A 13,356-nucleotide genomic window follows, 5' to 3' on the forward strand; every position below is an offset into this window, starting at 1 on the left:
GTTGGGCAGGTGTGGAAGAGCCTAAAAGGTTGATATACAAAAGACTTTAACTATTAATTTACAGAGCACTAAATCTACTTTCCCCCTTTGTGGATCACTGCCTTGTCATGGCAAAGGGGCTGAATAACTCAGAGAAGCTGTGAGCTATGCCGTGCAGGGCCACCCAAGATGGACAGGTCATAGTCGAGAGTTTAGACTAAATGTGATCCACCTGGAGAAGGAACTGGCAACCCACTCCAGTATTTTGCCAAGAAAACTCCATGGACGTAAAAAGGAGAAGCTCTGAGAAGAAAGTGATAGTTTCCAAGGCATGCTCTGGTTCATGGAATCACAGAGAGTTGAACACGACCAAGATGACTAAACAACAAATCCAGTTTGTGGCACAGGTCATCCTCCGATGAATTTTGTGCGCTGCTGCACAGAATCTAGCAACGTTGTATGTTGTAGCAGGATTGGTATCTGAGAGCAGCAGGGAGGTATAGAATTGTCCTGTGTGCCCTGAGTACTTATGGAGTAGTGGGTAAATCAGGTTAATACAAATGTCTCTGTAATGCAGGCAATGGAGAAGGACACGCTCTCCTGTTTCTATTTGTCCCGAGTCACGGGGGCATTGAGCATACAGAAATAAATGAAGAAACATGGAGAGAGAAAATGACAGAATAAGTATGTGGCCTTGGAGTCTGACCAGCTGCCACTGGAAACACGCCTGCAATATAAGGACTAAACAGCCATTTCAAAGGAGCAAAATCCTTTAATACTCTGGACAAGTCCCCAAGTTCTATTAAATCAATATTACTGTTCGCCTGGATGGTTGGATAGTGTTCTTGAAGCTACCAGCATGAGTTTGACCAAACTGCGGGAGGCAGGAGTGCCTGGTGTGCTCTGGTCCATGGGGTCACAAAGAGTCGGACACGACTAAACGACTAAACAACAATATTAGTGTGCCAACATTATGGAAGATCCTGTTAGTATTTCACTCCTCCGATGCTGCATTTTGTGATTCGTGTAATTCACATGCCTGTCTGAGAAGTTGCGTGAGAACCAGATACAGTCCTATCTGTGTGTACTATGTAATGTATTGTCACTTTTACTAGATTCCTGTCTGTTCTCTCAGAGCTGGAGAGAACGGTCGCCATTATGCTGTAGTCTGTATATAGTGTGTAAATAAATAGTAGAATAGATCTACGATGTTTCATGCTTCTTGCTGTGTTGTGCTAGAAGATTAGTGTGCATAAATCAAGCTGGTTTTATGTCGCTGAGCACACTGGAGAAGAAGGGAGATGCCTTTTCCAGTGCTGCGCACACCGGAGGACGCTCGGAGTTCTGGGGGCTTGCAGGCGGCCCCAGGGCATTTTCCCAACAGATCCTTCCACGGGTAGTTTCAACAGGTTCCCGCTTTCAGATGGGTTGTGGAAACTGGGACAAGCATTTGGGTATAAGCTGTTCTGCTGTTTTGTACAGCAGAATCGACTCCTGCACAGGTCTGAGTTTAATGGCAGATTGGGGGTACATGGGTAAAAGCTGTAGGAGTGGGAAACAACAATGACCTTACTGTATGTGTCTGCTATAGACCTCCAAGCCAGACTGACAACTTGGATTATGCCTTCTGACAGCAGATTACCAAATATTCAAAAAGGACAGATATAGTGGTCATGGGAGACTTCAATTACCCATCAAGATCTGTTGGATCTCAAAATCTGCCAAGAATTGGGAGGTCCAACAAATTGCTCAAGAGCCTCGCTGACAATTTCTCAGAAGGTGGAAGAGGCCACAAAGGGATCATCAGAAAGGAGATTCTGACTAAACATCAGGAAGAACCTTTGGACAGTATGAGCGGTTCCAACAGTGGAAGGGACACCCTCAGAAGATGGTGGGCTCTCCTTCTTAAAGCAGAGGTGGGATGGCCATCTGACATGCAATTCCTGCATAGCACGGGGTTAGACTAGAAGACCCTTGAGGTCCCTTCCAAATCTACAATTCTATGATTGTGTGATATGCTAGCTATAAGTGAGCTAAAGCAAATAAGCTCATCTGTTTTGAGCTAATAATTGTATAAAGATTATCAGCACTTACTTTGCAGCTTCTATGAATCTTATTGCTTTTTCTCTTTCATCCTGTTGTTTGTACAGAAGACCCAATTCGTACATAGTGTATGGTATCAGGTAATTATCATACTTCAGCTGCTTCTCACTAAGAAATCAATAGGACATCATGTCAGTATTCAAGGGAACCAAACATAGCGCAGAACCCAGGCAAGCCAAATGCCCCCATGCTCCCTTGCTTTAGGGTTTAGCAGGTAAAACTTTCCCCATATACAGTCATACCTCATGTTACATCCGCTTCATGTTACATTCTTTCAGGTTACGTCCCGCGGCAACTCGGAAGTACCAGAAAGGGTTACCTTCTGGGTTTCGCCGCTCACGCATGCGCAGAAGCACAAAATGACATCACGAACATGCGCAGAAGAGGCGAATCTCAACCCGTGCATGCGCAGACGCACCGCTACGAGTTGCACTCTTTTCATGTTGTGAACAGGCCTCCGGAACGGATCCCGTTCACAACCAGAGGTATCACTGTATATATATATTTCTCTCCATTCCAGGAAAAAAACCTAACTGCTTAGTTCCTGCTTGTCTGACAGCTGTTAAATGCATGGAAGCTTGGCGGGGGGGAGGAAATGTTAGGAACCCTAATCCATGCCCCCACCCCACTTTACACTGCTAAGAATCAAAGATGAACATTGTTCAGGAAAGCACAGAGGAGTCAATGGAATGTGAGAAAGAGGCTTTTCCTTTCATTCAATGTGTTATACCTTCAAACAGTGAATAAGGATTTACAACCATTGAACCACATACCAGCTGGGGAAGATCAGTTTTGTCTATTTCAGAAACTAAAATAAGATTCTTCCACAAAATCCAAATACTCTAAATTTAGGTGCAAAACAAACAAGCAAGCAAGCAGCAAATGTTTTTGGATGCTTTCTGATGTCACAGGTTATCACTGTTTCCAAAAATCCCACTTCCTGTTTTTACCTTTGAATAACTTGATTGAAGCAGAGTTCTGCTTGTAAGCATCTTCCTAAATGTTTCAAACAGAGACCTTTTAGCAGTTGTAGCAGACAGATGTCATCCATGTAGTATTCATTGTGATCTGAAAATAAAGCAGCACAACATTTAAAATTGAAAATGTAACAATGGATGTGTACGTGGGATGGGTGGGAATTACTGACTCATCTGCAAAAGATGTCAAATGGCAACAGTGGACCTAACAGAAATGGGTAATACAATTAACTATCTATTTTTCTTATCAAAAGCAATTAAATGAAAAAACTGCTTGTTTAGCAATATTCTAACGCAGCAATGTAAAATATATCGTTCCACATTTCCCACCTGCTTTTTAATTCATTGAAACCTGGGAACCTGCACTCCAGCCTTTTAACTGATTGAAACATGTAGCTGCAGATATACATAACTAATTATCATGTCAGATCTGGAATGAAAATAGTTGATGAGTATGCCAAAGTTATCTATGCAATATTCATAGCACTGCCTCACAGGGATCTATGCAACTGTTAAAAAGTTAGTCAAAACCTAGGTCCTTGAAGGAGAGTCTCCACCCCCATAGTTCAGCCTGGACACTGAGGTCCACCTCCGAGGGCCTTCTGGTGGTTCCCTCCCTGCAAGAAGTGAGGTTACAGAGAACCAGGCAGAGGGCCTTCTCGGTAGTGGCGCCCGCCCTGTGGAACGCCCTCCCATCAGATATCAAGGAGATAAACAACTATCGAACTTTTAGAAGACATCTGAAGGCAGCCCTGTTTAGGGAAGTTTTTAATGACTGGTGTTTTATTGTATTTTTAATATCTGTTGGGAGCAGCCCAGAGTGGCTGGGGAAACCCAGCCAGATAGGCAGGGTATAGATGATGATGATGATGATGATTATTATTATGAATTCTCCCGCAACTGAATTTTGTCAGCCACAAAGGACAGTAAAAGAAGCTGAAAAAGAGGCTGAACCAACAATTCAGGGGACCAATCACCTGTTGTACATAGAGGCGGTCTATCAAATAAGACTACAGTACTTTACATCTTGAAACTTAACTTAACAGACTGTTAAGAATTTCTCTCTCTCCTCTACACTCCAGCACCTGTTTTACCCTAGATAAACAGAATTCTGTTTCACAGTGAAAGCAAAGCAGAACTGAAATTTTACATCCTTTGCAGGAATGAAGATAATTTATTAACAAAACTTCTTCTGGAAGACTGGTGTTCTTCTTGCTCTGAACTCAGCTTCACTTCACGCAAGTATTGCATATTGTCAAACAAAGGATGTATAGTATCATGGGGATTTGTGAGTGTGAATTTCTGTGGGTTATATGAGGACTGGTATTATACGGAAAGGACAGCTTTCTATTTATCATGGCAACCAATGCAGTTTTGATGAAACTATGTTGCACTGAACAGACATCCATCGAGATTAGTCACTTCTTCCTTTACAGGATATAGTTAGAGGCCCCAGTAGTATTCATTACAAACACCCCTTTGTAGTTTTCAAACCACTCGTCTAAAACATTACTCACTGGTTTCATTTTTTAAAGCCGTTTCTTCTTTTTCAATTGTTACTAGTAAATTCTCGGTGAGGTCAGCTCTCATGCCAACAATTGAAAAGCCGTTCCAGACGTACATCATTTCCTGACAAGAATAAGAAACAAATATAGTAATAAATATCTATAGTATGCTATCAATTGACTTGAGTGTCTGAACAATCCCTGGATGATCTGCAGGAGATCAGGCAGAGCTTCCAACTCCTAATTAAACAAGGGCAACAACAAAAGGATGTTTCTTTCCTCTGCTAGAATCCTCTATGAGCTGTATTATCTCAAATGTTGATCTGTGCTTAATGTTTGCAGCTCATCCCAGCTCAGGGGATTCAATATGTGGTTAGCATATTTTGCTAATCTTGCCCCTGATCACCACCATTATGGCTCTGGCTAGTGGATCTCAGGGTTCTAGATTCCAAAAGCCTGCCATGTGCAGTTTATATCCAGAACAGAGCTGTTGCAAAGTACTCATAATCCCTCAAGCAAAGGCACATTCAGGCTGTACCTGATTCAGTAAGGCTGCCTGTACCTATAGATGAAGGTGTCTATAGCTGCCTTTCATTTAATAAGAGGTGAAAAGGTAAAAACGTAAACAGCTGATGCTTCTTTGAAGTGGAAATGTACTCACCCTACATTATTCACAGAAACACATACACACAAACACATATTTACTCTGCCACGCAAAAGATGATTGAAGTAAGTTGGCTGTAAATACCAGAGCAGGCACTATGAGCTTCACAGGCTGAGAGCCACCGTAGCGCCGAGCCTTTCTCACAGCAAACTTCTCCGTTGGGATGGATTTTCCTGCAATTCTTTGCTTCAGGCCTTCTACTTGCCTGAAAGAGATGGAACCGTGGAATTCTCAGTACAAAAACCAAACCTTTGACAGCAGAAGTTCAATGGTCTGCTGTCGAGATATTTTGACGAAACCAGCAAGTTCCAAACCTGTAACTATTTCTTAAAAATTGAACTCTATATACTAGTAGAGTTCTTAGCAATAAATACGCGTGCGGAATTTCAGGCAAGGTGAGAAAGGTATTTTTAAGGCTTATGAATTTATCTCATTTTTAAGTACTACAAGATGGTGAACATAGCGTCTCTTCTCCCCCTTATTTTTTAAAACAAGAGACACAAATATTAGGTAAAGGCAGTGCTTTTTTCCTGGGGGTACGCATTTTGTGAATCTTTGTACTTTTGTCCATTGTCCTTTTGTATTTGTTTTTCCCAATTTGAACTATAACATGGTGATTTTCTTGAATCAAAAGAAGAGTGCCCCTAAACATTTTTTTTTTTTTAGAAAAAAAGCACTGGGTAAAGGTAAAGGATCCCTGGACGGTTAAGTACAGTCAAACTTGACTATGGAGTGCAGTGCTCATCTCACTTTTGAGGCCGAGGGAGCCAGCGTTTGTCCACAGACCGCTTTCCGGGTCATGTGGCCAGCAGGACTAAACTGCTCCTGGCGCAACGGGACACTCTGATGAGTGCCAGAGCGCACAGAAATGCCGTTTACCTTCCCACCACAGTGGTACCTATTTATTTACTTGCACTGGCTTTCGATCTGCTAGGTTGGCAGGAGCTGGGACAGAGCAACGGGAGCTCACCCAGTCGCAGGGATTCGAACTGCCGACATTCTGATCGGCAAGCCCAAGAGGCTCAGTGGTTTAGACCACAGCACCACCAGCGTTGTGAGAATAGTTTGTGAGAATGACATAATGAAAAACCATTTTTTAAATATATATATATATATAAATACCTAAACAAAGCTACAATGTCTTCTCCTGTTGTTCTCACTTCAGCATCTGAAAGCATACACAAAATGGCAGCTTTCTGGAACACATATATTGCCTATAAAAAAACACACAATCAAAATACTTATCATTCACAGCAGGGTGTTGCAGGGAGGCCATGAATCCTAAAATGCTGCTATAGGGACAGGCATTCTGGTGGCCATAAAAAAGAAGCTTATTTAAAAGCTGCCCTTAGCATGCCATCATCGAGAGAAGTGTGTTCAAGTAGAGCTAAGGACGCTAAAATGTCTTGCCATTGCATTACTTTCAGGGCTGAAGATATTTCTTAAAAGTAGTCTTTAACAGACATCTTGTTAAGAGTGGGCCTGTTTTTTGACAAACTGTTACGGCTAAGAAATTAGATACTGATATTCTGTCTTTTGCCTTGGGTTTCTTCTTGTGAAAACACTTCACTCAGAAGTATTTAGAAAATAAAATAAACATTATTTATTAAGTGTAAAGTAAATGGAATTGGCTATATTGATATCAAACAAAATTATCTTTCTAGAACTTGTTATAACAGGGTTGTAATACAGGCAAAGCATCCCCTTTGCATTCCTCCCTCCCCCCCGGCAAAAAATTTAACTGTTTTTCAGAGAAAGAATGGATATAGTCAGCAGTACCACTGTATTTGAATTTCAACACCCAAATTAAATAAGGCATATGCTGGGAAAGCAAGCATCAGCTGTAACTATGAAGGGGCTCTCGCCTCTTCATGACGATATCTGATCACCCATTTACCTTTGACCACCTGCTTTCTTTGCAAAGCAGATCTGCATACCGATATGCCTGAAGCCAGTTCTGCTGGAAGGAATAGCACCACATCAGCTCCCAGTAGCAAAGGTGATGGATCTGCTTCCACTCCTGCTGGGCTGCAATGCATTCCTGGAATGTGACCTGAGCCTAGAATTCAAAAATATGTTGCAGAAGTTGCAGGCTGTATAATAATAATAATAATAATAATAATAATAATAATAATATATTTATACCCCGTCCATCTGGCTGGACTTCCCCAGCCACTCTGGGCGGCTTCCAAAAAAATACTAAAATACCATAATACATCAAACATTAAAAGCTTCCCTAAACAGGGCTGCCTTTCTGCTCGACACCAAGCCTCTCGCTCCTATTCTGGTTTTTATTTGATAATAAAAGGCTACAGAAGTTGTCAAGCTACTTGTTTTTGAACAGCAAGACAACAGCCCAGGTGTTCTGGCCCCAAAGATACTTGGGAAATTATCAGGAAGAATCTTACAGAAAAAAGTGTTGTCTCCACTCCACAGCACTTGCTCTCCTCTCTATTTAAATCTCCCTTTGTGTAGAGATTTTCAAAAGGAATACATGACAAATCTGAAGAATCATGAATTGTGCAGGCTGTATATGTTAGCTAGATTTAATATGTTTCCCTTGATGATAGTGAGAGGAAGATATTTAGCTCTCCCAGAATCAGAACGTCTCTGAAAATGTAGTAAACAGGAACCTGATACTTTGGAGCATATTTTCTTTTCTTGTGATTTTGGCATTTATGCCAGAAGACAATTATTAGAGGCTTTACAACTCAATAGGCTGATTTCTTTGCCTCCAACGGTTCAGGACCTGCTTTCAGACAGGAATGATCAAATTACTTTAATAGTGGCTGAATTTTTGAGTGCTGTCCATGTAGAAAGACTGGGTCATTATAAAGAAAATCAGTGGTTCTTAATTGATCGAGGATTCGGTAGTGCTGTATTGTATTATTTATGCAAATTGATTTTCTCTGGAATTAAAGATCTGACCGGGACAAACCTTGTTATGTTGAGCTCGTATTCTGCACAATTTGTATACGGTGTCTGTTTGATAATGTGTGGTTTGCTATGCCTAATAAAAGATAACTATTTAATAGCCCAGGTGTGGGGAACCTTTGGCTTTTCCCATTGCCAAAGGTTCACCGCACCTGCAATAGCCCATGCCTTCATAAAACTGGAGTGAATGGGAAGTGGGGAGGGGGGCACACTAGGCAGGAAGAGTACAGGGCCATTTGATGATCCAACAAGGTCTTGAACAAAGGGTTTTGAAGAGTAACATGAAAGACTCTGATTCACTTGGCAAAAACCTAAGCAAGGATCTTACATGTTTGATACATAAGTTTATTTAAATTGATAGGGTTCAAAGTATAAGCAAGATGTTCATAGCACAGGCAGTTCTGTACAGATGATGAACATTGGAGCCCTCGGCCCAATTTATATTAATTGAACTAATAGCCATAGTGGGGACTATGCTGTCTTTACTTGAAAAATATTCCAGGTGTGGAATAAACAGAGAAGAGGTTATTAAATTCAACATGTACATTGTGAATTGCTCTTGCGAGCCATTAGCATCCTTGAATACCCATAGAAATGCAGAATTGTGAATGTGTTATAGAACAGGATTACTTTCTGCCCAATACGTCTACTTCATGTTTCCTAACCAGACTCGAGTCCACTGGTTGGCAGGGAATAATTTCCCATACACTTGTTGTTTTTTTAAAAAAATGAATTAACAGTTACGTTAGAGGCAACAGGCTTCCCCTGGCTTCAGTTAAGCTTCAGTTAAGCTAGAATACAAGACAACAGAATTATATAACGAGCTCAAAAAGCTAAAAGCAGCTTTAAAACAGCACCTCAAATTTTACTGTTAAAAAGAGTGGGGATTTATTACCTTTTCAAAATTTCCTTTCAATATGTCTATTCTGGCATCATAAAACAGAATGATGGCACCCTTGAGAGAAAGAAAAGCAACACATCAGAGTGTTTTTAATTGCAACAAAAATATCATGTTATAAGGAAAAAGGAAAAAAGAAAAGAAACCAACCTTTGGAAACTTTTGAAGGTAAGGCTGAAGGAGGGCCTCAGCTTCTAAAAGGTTGGCTTCCCCTGTTCCTGTGAAAATAACAAAAGTTTCTATCAGAGCCCAAAGTTGCGGGTTAATCTGCATACCCAAAGACATGAAAACCTATATTATTGTTTTATTGATGTTTTCTTGATGTTTTAATATTCTGTAAACCGCTCTGAGATTTTTCTTAAAAATATAAAACGGTATAGAAATGAAATGAATGAATTGATAAACAAACAAACAGAACAATAAAAATATTAAACTGCTATCAATAAGTTGCACAGTAAATGAACAGGACAGAAATGGAGCAGAATACATACAATTATTTCTGCACTGAAATTCTGCATTCTTTACCATGCTTATCTTATTTATCCTCGAGGGGCTGGTGCAACCAGGTTCTGACCAAAATACAGTTAAATAATTAGAAGCCCTAGGAATGTGTGCTCTCAAGGCCTCCCTAGAGCAACGTGGAGCAGTTCCATCAGGCTCCTCTCTCAGCTTTCACCTGGAGCAGCTATTCTATCAGGCTTATAGAAATGACAGGGCTGTGGGCTGAAAAACCAGCTCCTCTTATATTATATATTTGATGTTAGCCGCCCTGAGGAGGGCAGGATATAAAATAAATAATAATAATAATAATAATAATAATTACTATTACTATTACTATTACTACTACTACTACTACTACAGTGGTGCCTCGCAAGACAAAAAGAATCCGTTCCGCGAGTCTCTTCGTCTTGCGGTTTTTTCGTCTTGTGAAGCAAGCCCATTAGCGGCTTAGCGGCTTAGCGCTATTAGCAGTTTAGCGGATCAGCTGATAAGCGGCTTAGCGGATCAGCTGTTAAGCGGCTTAGCGGATCAGCTGATAAGCAGCTTAGCAGCTTGGAAAAGGGGGGGGGGGAGGAAAAAAACCCCGCAGGAACTCGCAAGACATTTTCGTCTTGCGAAGCAAGCCCATAGGAAATTCATTTTGCGAAGCACCTCCAAAACGGAAAACCCTTTCGTCTAGCGGGTTTTCCGTCTTGCGAGGCATTCGTCTTGCGGGGCACCACTGTACTACTATTCCCTTCTAGAAATCCTATCACTCCACTGGTCATTATAAAATTTCTCTAATAAGTGTTCTGAGTTTGCTTTTTTCATCCTCCCTACCAATCTCTTTTCCTTTTCTGTTATATCTTCTAGATTATCAACCTGAAGATATGGATCGTCATTTCACTGGCATTTGTAAGGTTCTCCAAAGAGCAGGATTTTTTTTTTAAAAAAAGCTTTAAATAAAGAAATAAATAAAATACTGCAAAGCAGTTCACTAGCACTTGTGGTGGTTCCGCCATTGCAAGAGGAGAGGTTACAGGGAACCAGGCAGAGGGCCTTTTCAGTAGTGGCACCCGCCCTGTGGAACGCCCTCCCAGCAGATGTCAAACAGATAAACAGCTATGTGATTCGAAAAAGAAATCTGAAGGCAGCCCTGTTCTGGGAAGCTTTTAGTGTGATGTTGTATTGTGTTTTTTCTATTTGGGAATGGGGGGGAACTGCTCAGAGTGGCTGGGGCAACCCAGTCAGATGGATGGCATAGAAATTAATAAATAGTTGTTGTTGTTGTTGTTGTTGTTGTTGTTGTTGTTGTTGTTGTTGTTAAGGCTAACTAATCCAACATCTCAAACCCACTTCAAACGGTGAACTTGCTGGGCTACAACAGAGGTAGAGAATCGCATTTGCTCTGTAGGCCAGATCCTTATCAGGATTTGCCTCATGGCGCTGCTCACCTGTCAATCACCCAATATCACAAATGACATCAGCTGATTTGCTGCTCTGAAGCCCTGACTTTCAGCAAGGCACAGCAGAAGGGTTTCCCCCTCTGCTTCCGTGCAAACCTCTTCAGGCAGCCCAGTCAGCAGCGCCGGCAAAGCCCCTGTTCTTACCTACGCAACATGACTCCAGGTATAGGGCAGGTGGTCATGGCTTGCCCCAAATGGCCAAGTGGGCAGCCCAAGTTTGGTGACCCCAACCCCTGGGTTACAATGATGAAAATACAGTGCAAGAAAACAAGTAAATGCCCCATTGAAATATATTAGGGGTTGGATTAAAAGCTTTGGTTTTCCCATGTATCTCACCCAGGAATTTATTTTTCAGTTCTTACCTAGGATTAATGAAACGTAAGTGTGGTATAGCAGCAAGGTGAAAGTACACAGTATGGCTCTCAGACTGGCACCAGAAGCTCCTTCCCGTAACTGCTGGAGACCCACCTCCTAAAAGCAACCAAAGATCGCACAAGATAAGATGCAGAACTAATACTAATTATTTCAAGATGCAGAAAAAAGGAAAGGTTGCAAGAGGAAGAGATTGGGGGGGGGTTTAACCACCCTTCAACAGTACCTAAACCGAATATAAGCCACACTTGCAAATAAGCCACACTTTCAAAATGCAGTGGGGGGGGGGGGGGAGAAAAAGACAATACCCGAATATAAGCCGCTCCCTTAAAACTCCACAGGCATTCACACCCATAAATGGCAAATGTAGAAGAAAATCCTATGGGGACTAGAAAGGACCCGCAAGTGGGTTAAACACCTGTTCATAGCACCGTAAGTGCAAATAAAGAATCAATAATGCACTGTAAAATACAGGGAAAGGGATGAATAACATCAGAATTAATTGCACAACAGTCTCAAGCTCGCAAGTCAGCAACAAAACATTTTTTTGTTCCGTTTTATCGTATGTCTGTTTCAGCAGCGATATCGTAAATGCCAATTTTTGTAAGGTCACGTTTTTAAGCCGCACTTGAACTTTTCACAGTCGGAATTGGGGCGGGGGGAGTGTGGCTTATTTTCGGACCAATATGGTAGGTCCCAGGGCAGTTATAGCAATATACAATGCAGCACTAAAAGCAGTTTTTTAGGGCCGCGGGTGGCGCTGTGGGTAAAACCTCAGTGCCTAGGACTTGCCAATCGTATGGTCGGCAGTTCGAATCCCCACGGCGGGGTGAGCTCCCGTCTTTCGGTCCCAGCTCCTGCCCACCTAGCAGTTCAAAAGCACTCTTAAGTGCAAGTAGATAAATAGGTACCGCTTTATAGCAGGAAGGTAAACGGCGTTTCCGTGTGCTGCACTGGTGCTGGCTCGCCAGCTGCAGCTTCGTCACGCTGGCCATGTGACCCGGAAGTGTCTGCGGACAGCGCCGGCTCACGGCCTCTAGAGCGAGATGAACACGCAACCCTAGAGTCGGACACGACTGGCCCGTACGGGCAGGGGTACCTTTACCTTCACCTTTAAAAGCAGTTTAAAACAAAATTCAGTCACAACCTGAGTGGGTCCTGGAATAAAAAGGTAAGGGGACCCCTGACCATTAGGTCCAGTCATGGCCGACTCTGGGGTTGCGGTGCTCATCTCGCATTATTAGCCGAGGGAGCCGGGGTACAGCTTCCGGGTCATGTGGCCAGCATGTCTGGCAAACCAGAGCAGCACATGGAAACCCCGTTCACCTTCCCGCTGGAGTGGTACCTATTTATCTACTTGCACTTTGACATGCTTTCGAACTGCTAGGCTGGCAGGACCTGAGACTGAGCAACAAGAGCTCACCCCATTGCCGGGTTCGAACCACCGACCTTCTGATCAGCAAGTCCTAGGCTCTGTGGTTTAACCCACAGTGCCACCCGCATCCTGGGTCCTGGAATACACATCTCAAAATTCAAAGGCCAGGGTGGAGAGATGCATCTTCAGCATACAATAAAAGCTGGGCAATGAAGGTGCCAGATGCACCACTGTAGGGAAGAAAATTCACAATGTAGGGGCTGCTACAGAATAATGCCCTTTACCATGGGCGTACCCAGGGTTTATGTTAGGGTGAGGCCACCTGCCATCATCCTCTGTCTGGCTCTGTTTAGCAGATTCGGAATGAAAGGTCTCAACAACATTTGTTTAAATTACTTTCTTTCAACCCCAAGTGCTCAGAATAAGGTATCAAAATCTTTCTACAATTTCTTTTAGTTAATAATTTTTATTTATTTACTTGATGGGGGGCAGCTGCCCCTGCTTGTGCCTGTAATTAATCTTGGCACTTGAATAGTTATGAAATCAATTACTTAAAAGTTTACCAAAATGCCTCCCACATTCAGCAGCCTGCACCTATATTTC

At 42.3% G+C, this 13,356-nt stretch overlaps 1 protein-coding gene across 4 annotated transcripts in view; it reads right to left on the bottom strand.

The window, feature by feature from the left end:
* Nucleotides 1-13,356, bottom strand: part of TTC39B (tetratricopeptide repeat domain 39B) — a 55,859-nt gene that overhangs the window by 5,148 nt on the left and 37,355 nt on the right. For all 4 annotated transcript variants that reach the window (XR_013834314.1, XM_079959494.1, XM_079959493.1 and 1 more), the window contains 9 exons: nucleotides 11,369-11,477; nucleotides 9,211-9,278; nucleotides 9,058-9,117; nucleotides 7,126-7,287; nucleotides 6,351-6,442; nucleotides 5,313-5,433; nucleotides 4,577-4,688; nucleotides 3,033-3,150; nucleotides 2,074-2,190 (listed from right to left, as the gene is read on the bottom strand). Coding sequence is in view for 3 of the 4 variants with exons in the window: in XM_079959494.1 (XP_079815620.1) it covers nucleotides 2,074-2,190; nucleotides 3,033-3,150; nucleotides 4,577-4,688; nucleotides 5,313-5,433; nucleotides 6,351-6,442; nucleotides 7,126-7,287; nucleotides 9,058-9,117; nucleotides 9,211-9,278; nucleotides 11,369-11,477 (959 nt within the window). In the remaining variant the exon portion in view is untranslated. The remainder of the gene's footprint in view (nucleotides 1-2,073; nucleotides 2,191-3,032; nucleotides 3,151-4,576; nucleotides 4,689-5,312; nucleotides 5,434-6,350; nucleotides 6,443-7,125; nucleotides 7,288-9,057; nucleotides 9,118-9,210; nucleotides 9,279-11,368; nucleotides 11,478-13,356) is intronic.

The sequence above is a fragment of the Podarcis cretensis genome (genome assembly GCF_951804945.1).
Source record: "Podarcis cretensis genome assembly, chromosome: 17".
NCBI lineage: Eukaryota > Metazoa > Chordata > Lepidosauria > Squamata > Lacertidae > Podarcis > Podarcis cretensis.